The sequence below is a fragment of the Lethenteron reissneri genome, chromosome 21 (genome assembly GCF_015708825.2).
Source record: "Lethenteron reissneri isolate LAM-NWPU_2019-01 chromosome 21, ASM1570882v1, whole genome shotgun sequence".
NCBI classification, from domain to species: Eukaryota; Metazoa; Chordata; class Hyperoartia; order Petromyzontiformes; family Petromyzontidae; genus Lethenteron; species Lethenteron reissneri.
The window spans coordinates 20,386,960-20,408,809 of NC_083799.1; the positions used below are offsets into that span (position 1 = coordinate 20,386,960).

At 41.9% G+C, this 21,850-nt stretch overlaps 1 protein-coding gene across 1 annotated transcript in view; it reads left to right on the top strand.

Moving 5' to 3' along the window:
- The window catches only part of LOC133345373 (integrin alpha-8-like), a 121,989-nt gene that overhangs the window by 44,676 nt on the left and 55,463 nt on the right, over positions 1 to 21,850 (top strand). Inside the window, exons 11-14 of the mRNA XM_061556071.1 lie at positions 1,785 to 1,837; positions 8,181 to 8,386; positions 9,769 to 9,960; positions 21,713 to 21,758. Coding sequence (XP_061412055.1) covers positions 1,785 to 1,837; positions 8,181 to 8,386; positions 9,769 to 9,960; positions 21,713 to 21,758 — 497 coding nt within the window. The remainder of the gene's footprint in view (positions 1 to 1,784; positions 1,838 to 8,180; positions 8,387 to 9,768; positions 9,961 to 21,712; positions 21,759 to 21,850) is intronic.

A 21,850-nucleotide genomic window follows, 5' to 3' on the forward strand; every position in this document is an offset into this window, starting at 1 on the left:
TAAGCGCAGCTAAACGGTTAATAGAATACGTGCGTCGCCACTGTCAGGTTACTCTTATCCATGCTTTTGGGTGGATAATAGAGTGAAAGTTGGACCTCTATTGAGAGCTTTCTGGGTCCATTAAGGTTGGGTCAAATCTGCACGTAAACACAGATAATCTAATGTGTGACCCGACTTCTGGGTTACTCCTGTTATCCATGTGTAATGCAGCACTCGGAGACACTGTCTTGTTCAAGTGTCTATTCCGGTCCGCCCAACGCGATGGCATGTTAACGGGTAGACGTGAGTTGACTATGTACAGTGGGTGACTTTATGTAGCTGCAACACGACGTTCACCTATATAGCTTGCTGACTATATAGGAGTCGATGGAGTAGCAGCTACGGCGACGATATATAATCTCCCCATGGTCTTCCAAGACGATAAGGCGACCCGCTCCCAGACGGTGAGGATGATCCACTCCAAGATCACGACAGCGACGACGGTCCAACTTCGAATCCCCATAGCAGTCCCGAGCCCCGCTCCACGCTGCCTTTTATCTCCCTCTCCGGCTCAGCCACGCCCCTTTTCGCGACCTCTCTGTCGCCTCATTTGACCCTGCCTGTCCCTGTCGTTTCGGTTACTATTTACGACCACTAGGCCCCGTACTGTCCTTACACGTGTAAACATGTGGATAACCGACAAAATTTACATGTGGATAATAGAAAGGTGAATGCACATGAATTTAAATGTTTATGTGCGTGCTTGTGCACATGCATTCACCCATACCGCCCGAGTGCTGTCTTCTTTCCTTTCTATGAAGCCTTTTTCACCCTTTATGGTGTCTTAGTTGCAGTAGAAGCTGGATATAAGAACGCTGCGTATAAGCACACTTCTAATCCAAGTTACACATCCTTACATCACACTGATTGGGTTAAGTGTGATAAAATCGCACATGCAACTTCTACTGTATACCTAGCCTGTGTCAATGAGGTCTAATAACGTCATCACTACTTATCGGCAAATGTTGACGCCTTTTGGCGTCATCTGGTCCAACCCATGTGAGACTAGGCTCTAAGGAAAGCTGTCTCGGGTGTGGACCAATCAACTTCAAGGACAGTGCACATTATCAGAGTTATGTTCTTTTGTTTGTATTATGACTGCAGGTATTGCGGTCTATGCAAACATGACTCCTTGTAAAAAGGTGTCAGTTTTGTTGCCAGATAGAAGGATAAAAAACCAATTATCATATTTTTACTGGCAAATGAGGTTCCCATAGTGTAGATGCTTGCCCCGAGCTCTCATACTCTGATGGTGCATTGTCTTTGAGTTGTGCGCCTTTTGGCGTCATCTGGTCCAACCCATGTGAGACTAGGCTCTAAGGAAAGCTGTCTCGGGTGTGGACCAATCAACTTCAAGGACAGTGCACATTATCAGAGTTATGTTCTTTTGTTTGTATTATGACTGCAGGTATTGCGGTCTATGCAAACATGACTCCTTGTAAAAAGGTGTCAGTTTTGTTGCCAGATAGAAGGGTAAAAAACCAATTATCATGTTGAATGTTGTCGGTGTGTGTGCAGAGCTTGTGTACCCATTCAGAAGTGTGTTTGAACCTTTGTGTGCAGCAGAATGTGGTGTGTGCATGCATGCTACCTGGTGCAGTGTGTAATCATCGCCACTAGGGAGACAAAGGCAGCCAGGCGTGCTGCTGGCCACCCACGCCCTCACGTGTCGTGCTGCCCATCGGACTATACGGGCGATCTTTGTCTTTGCTCATGTGTGATGTATGTGCGTCTGTGTCCTGCAGCTGGCTTCCTACTTCGGCTACACGGTGGCAGTCACGGATGTGAATAATGACGGGTGAGTCTCCTCATTGGGGGCCGGCTCGCCTCCAGAGGAGGACACACAAGTCACGGGGAAGGAGGATGTGCATCATGTGAAGGAAGTCATTTTAGCACAATGCACAAATAGCTTCTGAAAAAGAGCTATGTAGCTCAGTCGGCCTTGCGTGGTGGGGAGTTATGTGATGGTGGGGAGGCAAGTGATTGAGAGCCTGGTGAATGGGGAGACGTGTATGTCCATGTCTTGCCTACAAGATCTCTAAGTTCGTTACGCCTCATCTGTTCGCCGAGTAGTTAGTTGGTCTATGCTTTTATTTTGTGTTCATGTGCACATGGATTGCAATTGTTTTGTGCTCGTTAATTACAGCTGCTGGTTTCTCATTAGAACTTGGTGTAGAAGTCCAGCGTGACCACTCAAAACGTGCTTTGTCATTCATATATATATATGTGTTTGTCTTCATTAGCATGTCAGTGATCCTAAAAGTTTATTGGCCAAAAAATAAGGAATAAATAGTGTCACATGGATCTTATTTTCTTCAGTATGGTCTCCTCGAGTCTGAATCAACAAAGCTTTCACTGTATGGGCATTCAGTCACATGCCACTAATTATTTCTAACTGGTGCAATTACACTGCTCGGGCAGTTGGTATATGCGAATGCTGCATTGCATATGGAAGCCATCCCTCCCAGTGAATTTACCATTTTAAGGCCCCCGAATCGAAAGTAAATCTACAATTGCAGGGGATTGAAATGTCAACATCTCGGCATTTAAGGATTCCATGCTCTTTGCCAGCAATTTAACTGATTTATTTGGTTTGTGAAATGTGTAAGCCTTAAGAGGAACCCTCTGACAACTGTGATCTGATTATGTGGGTGTGTCTGTAAGCAGACTTTTTAATGTTCGGGGAAAATGTCATTCTGTTTGCGCTTAAGCAACGGTTGCAACATTTTTACCCTTTTCCAGGGAAGGAAATACCAGGGCACCACTAACTATGCACAATTGTGCTTCTGAGAAAATGAACATTACTGTGTCGTCATGTGAATGGTTAAAGAGGTTTGTTGCAGTTTTAAACAAACATTTTTTATTTAGGTCTATATTTTTCTTTTTGGATCTTTGCAAATAAAAATTATGCCTTTTGCAACACTGGTTATTTTAAGATAATTTCTGTAAATATGTTGTATTATTCCGGACTTTTTTTTCATGCCCATGACTCAAGAAAGGATTAATCGGGAGGCAATGAGAAACGAAAATACGTCATTATTTGTCGGCATTGATTGTAAACATTATCACAATCTGACATTTGATCTTATTTTCAGATCTTCTTCACTGTCCTCAATTAGTTATTTGCCCTAAATTAATGCAAATACCAGGTACCTGAGATTAAACCAATTTGGCAAATATTGTTCTCAAATATTTTTGACAGGAAATATTATCGTCGGTTGTTAGTTGAGGGTATCTTAACAGCCCCCTTTAAATTTTTCGATTTAAAGCTTTCGTGACTGCAGGGATTCAACTTCTTGGTTCTTTCGGTAAAGTCACGTAGAAGGGAAATAATACAATAATAAAAATAAACATAATAAGATGAAATTCTCACGACGTTTCGGCCACAACGCAAGCAGCCGTCCTCAGGTGAAGAACAGGGCTGTCGGAAAGACAGCGTCCGAATGAACACCACCAAGCTTGGCAGCATATATTTAAGCTGGGTTGATATGTAAATTCCTTTGTCAAGGCGCTCTCCTCCTCTAACGCAGCTTAAATATACGCTGCCAAGCTTAGTGGTGTTCATTCGGACGCTGTCTTTCCGACAGCCCTGTTCTTCACCTGAGGACGGCTGCTTGCGTTGTGGCCGAAACGTCGTGAGAATTTTATATTATTACGTTTATTTTTATTATTTTATTATTTCCCTTCTACGTGACTTTACCGAAAGAACCAAAAGATGAGCCCCCTTTCATTGCAACATATCCTTAAATAAACTTGGACACCGTTGCCATGGTGATGGGAATTATGATTTACAATGTCAGATTCGCTCTGTGTCATCCTCATTTCCTGTTGAGTCAATTTCACGATAAAAGCCAGCGTTCAAGCTTCCATATGTGTCACTCATTTCTGCTATTATACAGTAAGAATTCTATCCCTTCTCTTTATTATTCGACCATATTTATTATATTATTTGGGTCTTTCGGTAAAGTCACGTAGATAGGTTCAAAGAAAATAACAAAAAACTACGACGTTTCGAAAGCTTTAAGTCATATTTATTATAATTCTTATATCGTATAATTCGATGTTAAACGGGGGCATTGGGTTGTACATTAATTTTCACTGTTTTTCAAATATCCTGCATTTTATTGTCTTCACTTTGAATTGTGCATAGCCATTAATGTTATGCCACTACAACAAACTAGTGGTTGTCATAACATTGTTAGAATTCGAGAAATTTCTTCATGCAAGTTTACGATTATATGATGGCATGCACAGTCTGGAAATTGATATGGCACAGCAAATGATAATTGTTTTCATGGAAATCAACTTAAAGGCTTATTTGATTGTATTTCCACTTGTAGCCTTGTGAAATGTTGTCCAGTAAAATGTACATGTGTGGTGTTTTATTGATATGAATTCCCACATGAAAACAAATCCGAAACAAATGAAAATAACAAAGCTGTTTTCATGTATTACAATTACTCGATCTTAAAATGTTAAATGTTTAACAACTCTTGAGTAGAGTGTTGCACCATTGTTAATCTAATCCCTGTATGTCACTGAATCGGGCCCAACTGTTATTATTTGTACATTGCAGTATCACAAATAGCCATTTGTGCACCACAATTGCTGCACGTGGCACCCAGCATAATGTTATGATTATGCAGATAAGGCAATGCTATTCAGATCCCTTATTTTTTACAGGGGATTATTTCAGGCCAATAGCTGTGCTCCTCAGACTTGCCTTCATACCCCCAGCCAATTAGCCAAAGTCCATTTTAACTACTGGTCAGCATCTTCTTGTTTCTTTCGGTAAAGTCACGTAGAAGGGAAGTAATAAAATAATAAAAATAAAACATAATAAAACAATTCTCACGACGTTTCGGCTACAACGCAAGCAGCCGTCTTCAGGTGAAGAATGAGACACTACCAAACTAGGAGCTTATATATAAGCTGCATTGGGGGTTGAAGAGCGCCTTAACAAAAAGAATGTGCATGTGAAGAGGAATTTAGCATATTCATGGAAAATGCGTAGGCGTTGGGCGGGGGGGTGTCAAAGTCATATTATGCCCATGCATTATGCAGGATCAGCAGCAACCAAGGGGGGTGCAGGGATTAGCAGTAACAAAGGAAAGGAATGTTAATGATATGTAGCTGCAGTTACTCAACAACCACGTAGAAAACTAAAGTATAAACTACATAAAAAACTAAAGTATAAACTGCATCGCACCATCAGTATACTTACTTTTTATGTAGTTTATACTTTAGTTTTCTACGTGGTTGTTGAGTAACTGCAGCTACATATCATTAACATTCCTTTCCTTTGTTACTGCTAATCCCTGCACCCCCCTTGGTTGCTGCTGATCCTGCATAATGCATGGGCATAATATGACTTTGACACCCCCCCGCCCAACGCCTACGCATTTTCCATGAATATGCTAAATTCCTCTTCACATGCACATTCTTTTTGTTAAGGCGCTCTTCAACCCCCAATGCAGCTTATATATAAGCTCCTAGTTTGGTAGTGTCTCATTCTTCACCTGAAGACGGCTGCTTGCGTTGTAGCCGAAACGTCGTGAGAATTGTTTTATTATGTTTTATTTTTATTATTTTATTACTTCCCTTCTACGTGACTTTACCGAAAGAAACAAGAAGATGAATCCCTGCAGTCACGAAAGCTTTAAATCGAAATTTTACTGGTCAGCAGTTGGCTCTATTTTACCACCGGGTCACCTTTGACGGCTATAATCTAACTACTAGAAGGGATTTTTCGATTTAAAGCTTTCGTGACTGCAGGGATTCATATTCTTGGTTCTTTCGGTAAAGTCACGTAGAAGGGAAAACAATAAAATAATATTGTTTTATTTTTATTATTTTATTGTTTTTTCCTTCTACGTGACTTTACCGAAAGAACAAAGAATACTTGAAGGGATGTTTGGTGACTCATTCACAGATTGAGCCATATCTACATTCAGTAGCCACACCCAGCAAGCTGATATTGAAGCAATGTAGCAAATAGGTTGTCTTGTCAATGTGGATTTTGAGTTCGTCATTTGCATGGTTTTTTTTCATGAGACTCACTTATTCTACCACACAAACTCAATAATTGTTTGATCAAATATCGAAAACAGAACTACAAAATACTCTTGAGGGTTAGTGAAGTTTTCCTGAGTTAATAAATAATAATTATTTTTATTTACCTCACCGTACACAATGATTCAATATTGGTGTGATAATGTTATAAGGAAGAACATGATGATAGTGAATTGTTTTCTTGTTTGGCACAATGGAGAATTAATTCCCCATTGGTATGATCACCCTTAATACTGATATACAGTAAGTGGCTACCCACCCACACAGAAAATATTTGCTCAGTTCATTGCAACTGGAATGAGTACTGCAGACCAAGGTGTAAAATTTAAGTGCCATCCGTTATGCTGAATACATGGCCTTGATACCTGGGCATTTGGAATGGAAAATATTTGGAACCTGAACTTGGCTTGTGTTGGCTTGGCCTCTAGGCATTGGGCATTTCGAGTTAGGTCGGCTGCTTGCCCTGACTGGTTCCATTACCACAGAAAACCTTCGCATTTCATAGCTTCGGTGGATTGGTTTGTAGTTAAGGCATTCCTAGCAATTGCAAATTGCTCTTGCATAAGGTCAATGGAAATCCACAAAGGAGCACAGTTTGCTGGAATGTTTTTAAAGTTGGGTGTGGCGTATTCTGTATTTCTTTTAGTGAGTGAAATTTAATTTGGGCAAACGTGCACTTTTTGGCAATGCTCCCATATATATATGGTCAAAGTGAGAGCTTATTGTACGATATCTGCCAATTAAAGTGAGACTGGCAGTTGTAATGTGTAGCCATTAGTCGGTCGTGTAATAACATACATCTAAAGTTATTTAACCTCAATATCCATCAACCTTACCTAAATCCCACTTTATTTGTGTGAGGTATATAATGTTAAATAGTTTTTATTAAATGTACCAACGAATGTATGGTATGCATTGTACCATGAAAGGCCGAACGCTGTGTGAATATGGATGGCTTGGGTAGCTGACTCGCTGTGAGATGCATTCCCTCAGTTTTCCTGCACCAAAGTTCACCCAAATTCTCAAAATAAAAAAGGCCCCATGGATTCTGAGGTCTCCTTGATTCCAAAAATGCCTCCACTTCTGCTCGCTCAAGTGGCACCTATATTATTCCATTGCTAAATATTTTCATCTTTTATGGGCCACTTGTTTTCTTGAATATAGAAAATCGGCATCGATGTGTGAGCAGTTAAGTATATACATATCTGCAATAGGTGATTAAAATCTGTCATAATTTTAAATGATCGCATGAAGCATCGATCATCAGTTATTTGTAGCTTCGTGTATTCGTTGTAATATGGAATATTGAACAAAGTTTACTCTGCACATCACCACCGTTGCACCCTAACTATGGAATGCCAGTTGGCTTCACTATGAATACCTACTTGGTCGATCTAACAAGAAGAATGTCTCATACTCTGATGGTGCATTGTCTTTGAGTTGTGCGCCTTTTGGCGTCATCTGGTCCAACCCATGTGAGACTAGGCTCTAAGGAAAGCTGTCTCGGCTGTGGACCAATCAACTTCAAGGACAGTGCATATATTATCAGAGTTATGTTTTTTGTTTGCATTATGACTGCAGGTATTGTGGTCTATGCAAACATGACTCCTTGTAAAAAAAAGTGTCAGTTTTGTTGCCAGATAGAAGGGTAAAAAAAACAATTATCAAGAAGAATGTTGTTCATGGTACTTTGTGTGTGAAAAGTGGTGTAGTGCTTGGTGTGGGGCACGGTAGGGTAGTGGTTATCACACTGTACTATGAACCTGGTGGCCTGAGTTCAAACCCTGCCCACAGCCAACATTGTTCACGAATATCTAAACTGGTCCTGTGCCTCCTCTGGGTCTACTCAGCCTTTATATGGGTATCTGGTGGGGTGTATAAACATCAGCACCATGGAGACAAAGGCAGCCGGGCACGGTTCTGGCCACCCACATATTTGTGCCGGCCTTAACAGGTGCTCGCTAACAGAACCCACAAACTCGTGTATACCAGCCGAGGTAGTTAACATCTTGACACCGTGGCGTATGCCGTGTGCCGTGCACGTGTTTCCCCCCCCCCCCCACACACAGACTGGATGACCTGCTCGTGGGCGCCCCACTCTACATGGAGCGCGGCTCCCAGGGTCGCCTGGAGGAGCTGGGCCGCGTTTATCTTTACCTGCAGCAGGCCCCGCTCAGCCTGGGCGCCGCACAGACGCTGTCGGGGCGAGACGTTTATGGCCGCTACGGCAGCGCCATCACGCCGGTTGGAGACCTCGACCAGGATGGATATAATGGTGGGCGGATTCGGTGTTGACACTCGGCACCACGGTGGCGAGATGTTAGCTACATTGCCTAGTATACGGGCAGTCGTGGGTTCAATCCCAACCCTGACACCAGTATATTTGTGGTTTGCAGTCTCTCCCCATGGTTGAGTGGACTTTTCTCCTGGGTTCTCCGGTTTTTCCCTCCACATTTATAATCAAGATGCGTTTCAAGTTTTTGGCTGCTAAACATTTCCACATGATAAGCCACTTTGTTGCGCTGTCATTTGATCGTCCTGTAAAAGAGCTATGCAACTCCGTGGGCCTTAACTGGTAAAATAAAAATTTTCAGTTGTAATAGTTTGGAGTGAAATGGAGTTCAGCAAGTTCATCTCTCCGTTGTGCTTTCGAGCCATACTACCCGCATATGGTTCAGCAAAGATGCCCGATGCTTTGCTGCACGTGCTGGGAGTTTCCTCAGCAACCGAATTGAAAAAGCTCCCACCCAGCATGTGGAGCGAAACGTCTGACGTCATGCTACAGAATGCAAAAACATCGGCGCTTTACAGCACAACCACGGAAACCTACTCTGAAGCGAGTTGCTTAGCCAGACAGAGTCCGTGGTTGGTTGCAGAAATCAACGTGAAATGTTCCGTTAGTTATCAATATAAATCGCTGCAAAAGGTAATAGTCAAAAGTTGCAGTGTCAACCTAATCACATTTATTAGGCCAGGGGTCGGCAACCAAAATAACAAGAAGAGCCATTTCTTTCCAATTCGGTACAAAATTCAGTATTTCAAGAGCCGCAATGCATCTGAGTACATACTGTACATACGTACATATCGTCAAGAAGCAGCCCGGCTCCGGAGCCGTAGGTTGCCGACCCCTGTATTAGGCAGTACTCTTTTCTGATGTTAGTTATACAAATGTTACATTCCTATGGCGGTAGCCAGTCTATTCTTTGGACTACCATAGCGTACTTGCCACAAAGTGATTCTCATTTTACGCACTTTGCACACAGCATGAGTATCTGAACCGCTTCCATTGGCCTCCTAATCGGTTGAGTCTGGCCACCGCACGTTCAAATCAAAAATAGATAAAAATGATGGCCAGGCGTGATTCTGGCCATAGGATTCCTAATGTGCCAGGCAATGCCTGTTTTAGATTAGTGCTCGCTAACAGGACTTACCTTGACAATCTGTCCAGGGGGTGTGTGTGTGTGTGTGTGTCTTTTTATAGTGGTGAGTGCACACTCTGTTCAAGACAACACTGGGGATTTCTGTCTTGTGGGTAACCCATAACACCGCCTATGGTTTCAGAGTGCACATAGCCTTGTAGAAGCACTGTGGTGACCTCGCCTCCAATTGATGTGAAATAACAGCTCCTGTGTGCACGCGTGTCTGTGTTCATCACAGACGTTGCAGTGGGAATGCCGTTTGGAGGGGAGGATGGCACCGGTGTGGTGTTTGTTTATAACGGGCGAGACACGGGCCTGATGGCTATACCATCCCAGACGCTGCGTGGACGCTGGGCATCGCAGGGCCTCCCGGCCAGCTTTGGATTCGCACTCCGTGGGGGAACTGACCTCGACTCAAACGGCTACCCAGGTGACGTGCAGCTCTTCTCCTGCTGACAAGTCCCACGATTTCTTGCAGGAGGAGGTCACTGTCGACATCCTCTTTCACCGACAAGCGACACGTAGCCCCTGAGCTTCACCTGCTCTCTCAAGCTCCATACCCCCCCCCCCCTCTCCACCGATCCCCTGCCACTACCATCAGCTAGCGCCTATATTAGCGTGCTCACGCCTCTGGCATGGGTGGTAGAATTTCTGTGTGTTTTTTTACGAGTCTGGTACAAAGCACAAACCGTAACAAGGGGGGGGGGGGGGTGTTGGAGGGATAGAAACTCTGTGGACTAAAGCCCGAACTCACTGCTCCTGGTTTTTAGACGAGGGAAGAAAATTGGGCTCACTGCCCCCATCCAGGTATGTATAGGGGGGGGGGAAGATCAGGGAAGAAGAACAAAAATAAGGGGATAGAAGAAGGGGGTGGGGGGGAGAATATCATCTCTAAACCCGACTTTACATTATCTCCCATGTCAAACTCTGACATCTACTGTTCACTTTAGCCAAGCCCTCATTTTAGATCCACCTGCATTTTGTCACCTCCACGTGGGGTCTCTTTTTCTCTTCACTGATTACCCGTGATTTTAACATCCATGTTAATGATGTATCTAGTTTTATCTCAGATATTTTATGTTCACTCTGCGAATCCATGGAAGTCTTCCAACTAAGCTCAGCTCCCATACCCCAGAACCATGTTCTTTGCCTTGTCATCTCCATCGTGAATTCCTTCGCTCTCAGAATCCGTTCACATACATGACTTTTATTGACCACAACCACAACTTTTTATCTTTTAGGTCAATTCCATTCACGTCCTATCGGACATGCGTCTTATTGACTTCTGTGTTCTCACAATATCTATCCATTCCTACTTCATGGAATTCCAAATATCCTTCGGAGCACGACCACAACTTGATCTGAAATGTTCACGATCCCATGGCGGGTGCCAGTATTCCGTAGGAAGACCACTGTTGTGGTTTTTTTCAAATTGACACAAGTTTTAATTCACCGTGTCCTCAGCGTGGTCGATAGTTACTTCCCATCTGGCTGTTTTTAGTGGTCGCAGCACTGCAGCGCCACTTTTTATTGGGGTTACAACCCCAGTCTGCCTTGACATTTTAATTTGATGTCCATGTGCACGTTACTGCACTAACTCGCAGAAAAAAGGTGGTGAATCAAACATTTTATATGGCTCCTGAATACATTTTACAGGCTTTTGAGGGCCTGATCTTTATGAGGCCACTGGTTATGATTTTTTTGTCGACATTTATGTACAGTATTCTTCACAAGATGAAGGTCTATCATTTTGGTTGATTACTTATATTTTTAATGCTGAATAGTACTTTATTTATCGATCTCGGTAAACTTAAAATGTTTATTATTTTGCTGCAAATGTAGACTTTGGCGCTGAGCATAGGATAAATGAAGCCTTTATGTTAAACAAGTGTTTACATTTCGATTTAAAGCTTTCGTGACTGCAGGGATTCATCTTCTTGGTTCTTTCGGTAAAGTCACGTAGAAGGGAAGTAATAAAATAATAAAAATAAAACATAATAAAATAATTCGTCGTGAGAATTATTTTATTATGTTTTATTTTTATTATTTTATTATTTCCCTTCTACGTGACTTTACCGAAAGAACCAAGAAGAAGTGTTTACATGTTTGTTTTAACCTTTAGACCACATTTAAGGCATTTTTAAGCCCCGAGGTCCCCTCCCGGGGCCCCTGTTATACTGTCAGCGTGGCCTGGCTCCACCCTGGCCACGCCCCCTTCTGAAACATACTAGAAGATTCTCAATGTGCCCCTTCGTAACATTTCCCTTACATCCCCCCTCTCTGGCCTATCATGTGACCTGCTGTCAGTCAGAGCTGCTGCAACTGCAGAAACCCTTCACTGCCAGCAACCAGCGCTATGCTGCTAAGTGACCAATTCTATGTCACTACACAGGCATATAGCAGTGAGCCATTACAGATGCCTCTCCAAGGCTGTATGTATCTTGACTGTTTTTTAAAGGTGGTTCTTTGTAATGTGTTTACCGACAGTTGCTCTCTACATATTGTGATCACTTGTTAATTTGTGTTTTTGTTGAAGGTTTTTACGTTCGGTGTTTGTTGGTTGAGTTTGCACGTATGTTTGTACTTGGGTGCTTTGCATGTGTACAAGTGTGGTAGAAGTCTTGTCTACATGGAGACCAATCATTAAAACATTACACTGTTATGTTAGTGATCAAGGTTCGCATCTTGCTTGTGTACGTTTGGGACAATCAGCAATGTGGGTTCTGGCCCATGCCTGGGTCAACTGTGCATAAAGTAATTGCTGGCAGGAGTGTATCAACAGCAGTACTGGCAAGACAAAGGTGGCTGGGTGTGGTGTTGTACCGGTGCTCGTTAACAGCACTTTTCCCACAGTATATACAGGATTGAAAAGGGGATCTTTGTCTCTGTGTGTGTTGGTTTAGTATGGTCTACTTTAGGAGGTCCTCTACACTGACGACATTGCTGACAACGACTGGGGTATTTGAAATTAAGTATTTGATCACGGGCTGAGCTGGAGTTTGTGACCTGCATGCTCTGGTTTAGCTGTGCTTGGTGACCTCTTGTATTCATGCTTGCGTGCATTGTTTGGACGGTGGGTTGTATCTAATCCCCACTTATCCAGATGGTTTTGTATATCATTAATTTAAATATTATTTTTTTTGCACAGCCTTTCGCACACAGTGCATCTTGTTGGCGTGTGTGAAACCAGTTTACGTAGAGTATGGAGTTTACACAATACAACAATTTATAGTAGGTGGGTGTTTGGCAAATATAATGTCAACATTTTATTCAACAGTGAGAGTTGACATCAGCGATGCAGCTTTGAATCTGCGATATAATGTATTCCAGGTTGCCATGTTCCCTCCACAGTCTGCTGTGTGTACATGTTACATCTGTATTTGTAACGAATGTGGTGGGAGCTGCGTCCAGTAAGCAGGCTGCTGTTAGCGACAGCCAGGCATGGTGGCACACTTCTCATCGTGTGCTTTGAAGGCAAGGGTTGTTTGATCGTATTGATATCACGTTTTAGATTTTGGTTGATCCTCTCAAACCGACTGTGCTGTGAGGTATACATTTGCTTCTATATGTCTTCATGGTACCAATACAGAAAGTAGGTTCACAAACATGTCGACTGACCTTTGAGTGTTGTGGATTCGCTTCCATGGCATGTATATGGGCACAGTCTGAATTTGCCAAATATTGCAAATGCACGAACTCCTGAAAAGGTTGTTAGACTTGATGAGGCTTTCCTGGGTAAATTAATTTATGGATATGAATTGTCGGTCTAATGTTTCATTCCAGTAAGTGTACATTTATCAAAGCTTAAATGACAAATGTTTTAAAGATGAGACATTGGGGTTGTTTTTATCCCTTCCAGATGGGATTGTGAGGCCCTATAAATTGTTCACTTTGAACTTGTGGTGTTTTTGCTTTGATGCTTACTGCTCTGTAGCATTTAAATTGTTTTGCCACTGTAGGGTAAGTGATAGACTTATTAAGAATATAAATATATTATCCATAATCAGAATTACTCTAAATTGAATAATTAAACATGTTTTTCGTCTTTTAAATAGCATTACATCTGCACAAGTAAGCAACGGACATCTTTTCATACCACTGTTTAAACTTTACGATAATTTATTGCAAGCTGTTATAAACAGGTGAGAGCCCATACATAACAGGTGTGCTGCAATGGAGACGTTAGTTATGTATTAACAGAGATTTATGTATGGTTTTTAGTTGCACATATTGCTTGGAAATTTAATAGGGCCCCTAATGATAGGGGTTGGCTGTTTTCTCAAAAGTAAATGGAATGGCAATAATCTATTTGACATTTGTAATAATTCCACCGATTCCATTTTTTGTCACGTTGTTAGGTTAAAATATAAATGTTGGGAATGTTATAGTTATATTTGCCATACTATATACCAAGCAGGTAAACATGGTTGGTATGATACATGCTATTAAATAAGTATATTTAAATCAGCAGAAGGAAATTTTTGTACATGAAGTAAAAAAAGTGTGTAGGCACACTCTTTAAAGAGTTAACTCTACTAGGAAGCAATTCTACTTGAGTGTATTGCATTCATATCTGACATTTCATGGGTGCTGGAGTACAGCAGGCAATGAATGCTATGATTGAGAGGCAGCATTTAAGCTCTTATTTTTGCACACATGGCCTCAAATTTCAGCAGTAACATCCTGTAATGAGGGTTGTCGCAACTGCAGGATCGGGCAGCATTGGGACATATTGTCACAGCTGTCCATATTCTACGGCGAGCAGCGCTTGATGTGGCAAAGTTTCAGACATCCACCGCCACCAGCTGTTTGACCTCCTGCTGCAACTTTCAGTTTATTAAAGCCTTTAATGAATTCACTAAAACCCAACAATTTAGCTTACCCCCATTTGCAACGGCAACAAAAAAAAAATCTGGCTTTTAAACAAAATCGGCCAGGATGCTATCATGAATATTGCTTTCTGGGTCTTTTTGAAATGTGTGTAATGAGGCGGGCTTAAATGGGCACCGCGCCAATTAGGGGGACGTTGAAAGGGCAGGCAGGAAGCCAAGCCACGGGATTACGGAGGCATCTCTACCACGGCGATGTCGTGCACAGTTGTTTGGAGAGAAACGTCTGCTGCTGTTTTTGGAAGCTGTTTAATGTGGTCCCCTGATTTTGATTAGCGATGATTTTTTATTAGTGAGGATACAAATATAGTACTTCTTCCTAAACTTTATGCTGTATGTGTGTGTGCGCGCGCATGCATGGAGAGCGGTAGTGTAGCGGTTGGCGTGCTTTGCTATGAAATCGGCAACCCGAGTTTGATTCTGGCTCACGGCCACCGTCAGTGGCGATTATCTGAACTGGTCCTGGTGCAATGTGTAAACATCGCCACTTTTGAGTCAAAGGCGGTTGGGCGTGGTGCTGGCCACCCACCCCCTCGTGTACCTTGCAGGCCTTCATACTGTAGGTGCTCACTTAACAGCACTTGCCTGAACAGTCCGAGGCTATATGGGGGATCTTTGAGGCAGCTGTGGTGGTTACTGATGTGGGTGGATGGCAAGGCGACTTCTATAAACAAAAGGAAGGCGCAGCAATGGGCTCTCCTTTGTCTCCTGTGATAGCGAATTTGTACATGGAAGATTTTGAAACAAAAGCAATAGCTTCAAGCACACCAAAATCATCTGCTTGGTTTACATATGTGGATGACACATTGGTGGTCTGGCCACACGGCAAAGATACACTGAACGCATTTCTAAATCGTATCAACTCGCAAAACACATCCAACCAGTTCACCATGGAAGTGGAAGCTGACAGAACTCTAACATTTCTGGATATTCTGCTCGGACGGGGTAGAAATGGTAAAATAACACAGTGTCTACCGAAAGATAACGCATACTGACGCCTTTCTGAATGCATAGTTACACCATCGCCCCGTGCAGAAATCTGCTCTTATCAAGACTTGCATTCATCGAGCTAAGAAAGTATCATATGGTGACAGCCTGAGAAGTGATATTAATCTTGTTAAAGAAGTGCTGCAAATGAACGGTTACAATGATGCACAAATCAACAGGGCATTGAATGCCAAAACCAAATCAAATAACAAGAGCTTTGAAACTGCCCAAGTAATGAAAACTATCAAAATACCATACATTGCGGGAGTAACTGATAAACTAGCCAGATGTTTAGAGAAATTAAACGGAGTCAGATTTGGAACAGTACATAAAATACAGAAATTAATATCTAGTACAAAAGATGTATTGGCGAAGCTATAAACAGAAGGTGTGTACTGGATTAACTGCACGTGTTGTAAGTGTTATGTTGGGCAAATAGGACGAATGATCAGCACGAGACTAAAAGAACATCAGAGAAATATTAAATTCTCCCAAATGCCACTGTCAGCAGTAGGAGAACACGCGTGCCAACAAGGACACTGAATTGATTTTAATAATGTTGAAGTTTTGTGCAAAACTAGCCACTATTGGCCAAGACTAATTAGAGAATCTATCGAAATTGAAAGAAATCAAAATAACTTTAAACGTTCGGATAGCTACCGCCTTAGTGCTGCGTGGAAGCGAATCCTCAAATAGTGCATTATATAAATGCATGCCTACAAAGGGCAGCGTACTTCAATAAGGATTAATGTTGGTAGGGCTATTTTAATAAACACAATAGACAAGAAGGACAAGTTCAAAGGGCTCGCATAATGCACATGCATAATGTACGTTGCCTCAGTAACCCCCCCCCCCCTCACACACATTGTGCAAGAGCGCAGAAGGGTGGTCAACACATCTACGCCTTTATAAACGGAACGAAACAGTAAGACTTCTCCCACAAATCTGGCTGTCGCCTGATGAAGCTAGTTGTAATTACTGGCGAAACGTCGTACTCAGATTGTAAATGTTGTGGCTTGGCTCTCCCACACACCGGTGTGCTGTACTAGTGACGAATTGGCATGTTCTGTTTACGTGACATCCCTTACTAGTTGGCTGTGTCGGGTGGTGGAGGGTTTTAACCACATATATTTACACGATCTAACCCAAAAACCTCGTATGCATGATATCGGTCGTGAAAGCCTACGTGTTAAAGTGAGTGGATGTGTTTTGTGTGTGTGATTATATCTACATGCGTGTGTTGTTAGAGTATTTGTAGTTTAATCAAAAAGATACAGATAAGTTACGTTTCATATAATTAGTCAATTAAACCTTTTTAATGCAACTACAATGTGGCAAACATAAAAAAGTAGTGACCCGGCATTCTTGTGGCTGGACGTAGTTTGGTGCTTGCACTTGTAGAACAGTTTCATGATATTTTATCTTGAATGGATGTAGGGTTTGTTGTTCCAGTTTATCAATTATAACAACATTATTAAGATACCAGTATTGAGGCACGTCATTTGAAAGCTGGTGGGAAAATATGACTTCAGTATCTGGCTATCCCTTCAATCAGAAAACTGCTTGTGAAGGAAATAAGTTATCGACTGTAAACATTTTGTAGTTTTTTGTTTATGTGATCGGGATGACTAAATTTGGTGCATTTTCTCAATTTTGGACGCCATTTTTTCTCGTATTTTGATGGCTAAAATAAAACCCAATGCAACTTGGTATCTTAAGGAACTGCCTGCAGTCCGTGGGTGATGAAAGCTTGACAGAAGGAATGCTCAACACCTCTCGCCGAGCCCAGACAACTACACGTGACGTCACTCACCTGGGGGGGGGGGGTCAGACATTTGTGACGATGCGTGACGAGAGGGGGGGGGGGGAGAAATGTGACGTCACATCAAAATGTGCAACTTTAAATAAATATAGACAAAACGTTCGATTTAATTAAATAGACTTTTTAATAAATGTTTTCTTCTACAACATCAGAGTGCAGTGCCACATTAAATACGCACTACAATGGCAATAGTTTAAAGCGATTTGAAGCATGTTGACAAAAAAAAATGGGGGGGGGGGGGGGTAGAGCTTTGTGACGTCATATTTTAGGGGTGGTCTGGCTTTTTGTGAAGACGCGGGGGGGGGGGGGGGTCAGAAATCGTCCAAAATCGCGTGACGTCATTTATATTTATGGACGGCCTCTTACGTGTTAAAACGAACAAGGCTATTTATTATCTACAGCAAAAAGTGATTAATTTCAGACAATGTGTTAGCGAGGCAGTATGTTTTAAGAGCAAAGTTGATCAATTGCTCATGCAAGCTTAAAAAACAGTATCCTCCATCTGACCCTACATTAGCACACATAAGCAAAAGACAGATCGTCTATTTTGGCATACAGATTGTGTGTACAGGCATTTGAGGTAAGTGCTGTTAGTGAGTATTGGTACATCAAGGGATGTGATCAGCAACACCAACTGGGTGATTGGAGAAACACCACTCATGTGAGTGTAAAACAGGGAATTCTGCTGATGGGTCAACAACCTACTCGCTCTACTGCGTTTTCCAGAACCCCTCTGCCCTGTAAGTTGGTGTGTCATGCTAATGATGTCACTATCTTTGCCATCATTATTAACATGAGACCCCTCTGCTTCCAAATTGCTGCATTACAGGCATGCATTGTCACCTCGATGCGAGGAAATTCAATAATTAATTGTATCACATTCAAAGATAATTTTACATCGTTGCTCTAGTCCCCGACGCTATTTCGCACAATTGTACCTACGAACAGAATCGGTCTGCAAACAGTCGAACAATTGACTCCCTAAGTGGCAGCAGTTGTGAATTACTCTGGGTTATCCAAACCCCAACACAAGGGAAAGCCCTTTTAGCTTCAGTGCAAGTAGCTCTCTGGCCTTTGGTTAACCTATGAGTTGCCGTCGCCTCCAGGTCTAATTGGCCCAGGATTCAGGCTGCATAATGACCCCATAATTACTGCTTTCGGTAAAAAAAAACCGCCTCCAAATAATGACTGTTATTTTTCCTGCAAAGATGGCAGCAGATAGGTGCGTGGTTTTAAACGGGAGAGTCAAATGGGAAAACATTTGAAGGAAACCGGGCCAGCACTGCGATTGCTCCAGAGTGGTACGGTCTGCTTTTGAAAGATTAATTGTTGGGTTACATGGGGTCTAAACAATGGCACACCACTGATTGTGAGTTTCCATTGTAACTAAGTGACCTTAATTTAATTGTTAATGTTGTGCACAAAAGGCTGCCGACTCTGTCTGAACCCCAAGTAGGCATGGAAGTATCAACGCAAAGTCATTTTCTCCTCCAATGGGTTCGTGCAAGCCACAACGAAGGCTTATAAACATCCTGCAATGAAGACCGTGTGGTTTTGGCTCTCACTCTGAGCTATAACAACACACGCAGCACGTGTACCGCGGGCAGAGAAGAAGCACCGGCTCTCGGTGCTCGGTTTCAGAAGGGGGGGAGGGGGAAGGGGGCATTGACTGAGCAATGGCAAGAAGTGTCATGGCTACATTGCACGTGTGTGGACTCCGCTTGCCTCTTGGGTGTGCTTAATTTTATAGCACCTCAAGAAACTCTAATTTGCCTTAATTCTAGATTTGAAGCTTTCGTGACTGCAAGGATTCATATTCTTAGGTGTTTTCGGTAAAGTCACGTAGGTAAAACATTAAAAATCACGACGTTTCGGAGGCAACACAAGTCTCCGTCATCTGATGACGGAGACTTGTGTTGCCTCCGAAACGTCGTGATTTTTATTTTATTTTACTTTTATTAATTTTAATGTTTTATCTAATTTGCCTTTTAATGTTTGCTACTGACATTAATGTTTTACGAAAAACTAGTTTCAACCTTTTGCTGACTTTTTCGAATGGAATTTTAAATGTACAATGGGATGTGTGCAATTTTCCCAGTGTTGTGTGATCAAGAGATGCTACATCAACATGGTCACATCATTTGTTAGTCTGTCCAGCAGCACACGCTCAGCGTCGCACATGGCATGTACACACGCCGTGTTTTTCTTTTCACGCCAATGTTAATGTGTTTGGGGAATGTGTGTGTGGATATGTTCACCCTAATTGCGCCAACTAGTTTTACAGATGGAATAAGAAAATTGTATGCTTTTTTACACAAAATATATTATTAATTAAAAAACATAGAAAATTATCTGAAGAGTTACGTTAATTTATTTATTTTATCGAAATTTTCCATCTTGGCCCTTTTTTTCCCATGACGCTAGTTGAAGAATACCAGTGACCGATTCTGCACCCTCTGCTGCCTCGAGATTTGCAGAACTTCCTCTGCATATAGCCAGAAACACCTTAGCCAAGATCTTAATATCAAAGGAGCTATTTCTAAATGTTTACTCTTGTTCATTCGGATTGAAAGCAGCGCGGCACACTTTACAGCATTGGAGTTGTTTTCCCCCTGTAAAAGGTTTCGTTTGGAGTTTTTCAAACGGTTTTTAGTTTCTCTCATAGAAGTGCTTCTCTACCCTTTGGCTTCTTCCATTCTTTGTGAATGTGGAGCATATTAGCAGGCTCATAGCACCTCATTGGGTCCTGTGAAAGTTATATTACATTTTAGCACCACTGCAAGAGTGATAAAAAAAAATGCATTTCATATAAACGGGAGAGATTTTGACAGTTCAGAGAAATTGTCTTCTGCCATGTCAGCACACTATACACTGTGATGCATATTTCATGCATTTGAAGACAATTCTGAATACAGAGTAATACTATTATTAGTATGACTTTTATGAAGCACTTAATAATAACATGTCCTGACCGATATGTTTTAAGAACCAAGCCGTGGTGCCACTCTCCAATCCCTACTTCTCTGGATGCCAGATAACGTTCAGTGGAATCGGCCAAAATTAGAATAAATGACCACCTCCCAATAAGCGGGGGGAGCTTTACTCTCATCCGGCTTGGATGGCATCGCATAACCACAAATAGTCTTGCTTGACCAGCTGCTGGGAATCCTGAACTTCCAGATAATGATGTCTGCATGCATCAATACCCAATCGAAATATATAAACAACAAGTTAGAGAATTGGAACCGCCTTCGTAGCAGGTGAAACGAAAGGAATTCTACGAGTAAAACCAATTTCCAGTTCAGCTTTTCATCCAAATATAAATAGTCCACTTTTAGAGCTTGGCCTTCCGTCCAGTGGGTGCTTTGTGAGAGCTATATGCATCATCTTCTAGATTTGAAGCTTTCGTGACTGCAATGATTCATATTCTTAGGTTTTTTCGGTAAAGTCACGTAGGTAAAAGATCAAAATTAATAAAAAATAAAATAAAGATCACGACGTTTCGGAGGCAACACAAGTCTCTGTAATCAGGTGGGACCGTCACAGCCAGATTAGCTGCATCAAGTGAGGCAATGATTCAATGATTCAAGATGTAATCCCTTAAAAGCGAGTTGAGGGGGGAGGAGAGGGGGGGGGGGGAGCTCATCAGAAGGGATTACATCTTGAATCATTGCCTCACTTGATGCAGCTAATCTGGCTGTGACGGTCCCACCTGATGACGGAGACTTGTGTTGCCTCCGAAACGTCGTGATCTTTATTTTATTTTATTTTTATTAATTTTGATGTTTTACCCACGTGACTTTACCGAAAAAACCTAAGAATATGCATCATCTTCTGTCAAGTCACGACTAACACATTTCTGACTTGGCTCTCTTTCTTTGGCCACTTACTGCTTCAATCAACCTCAATCGTCATTATTATTATTTTTGTTACTGCATCAATGCACCTGGACTTCTAAAGATATCTGAAACCATTTTGCATTTCAAATGAGTTTTGTTAAGAAGTTTTGATATTGATTTATTTGAGGGTTTTTTTTGCTCTTGCATTTAAGTTTAGGTTAAAATAATGTTTTTGCAACTATAGGACAGTACTGTTGAAGTTTGCATACTAAATGGGTGTACTGCATATAAATACACAAAACTATTGCTGTGGTTCTAGCTGCCCCATGCCCACATTGTAAATCCATTACCAGAAAAAAATGCAATGGACTTGTTAATTAAATACTGTGTTATTCAGTGCATGAAAGTGTTGCCACAGAATGTGCAGCATCACGAAGCGTGAACAGCGCTGATCTCCGATGAGGGATGATGGTTAAATTGAACATTGTTCCCGCTGATGATGGGCGTGTCATTGTTTAGCTTGACACTCGAATGGGGTTTCGTTTCAGAACGTTATAGGGGGTGATATGAATGGGTGTTGTGTTTTGCTATGTATGGACAAGAGGAAACGATGTAGTATACATTTCCCTCCTGTTTTTATTACAGATTTGATTGTTGGAGCCTTCGGAGTGGACAAGGCCATTGTGTATAGGTGAGTGTTGCACTGTTAACCTAAACTATTTCCTCCGCTATTTTTGTTTTGCCAGCTCTTTTTTAAATCCTTTATATTAAGTTCACTTGCTT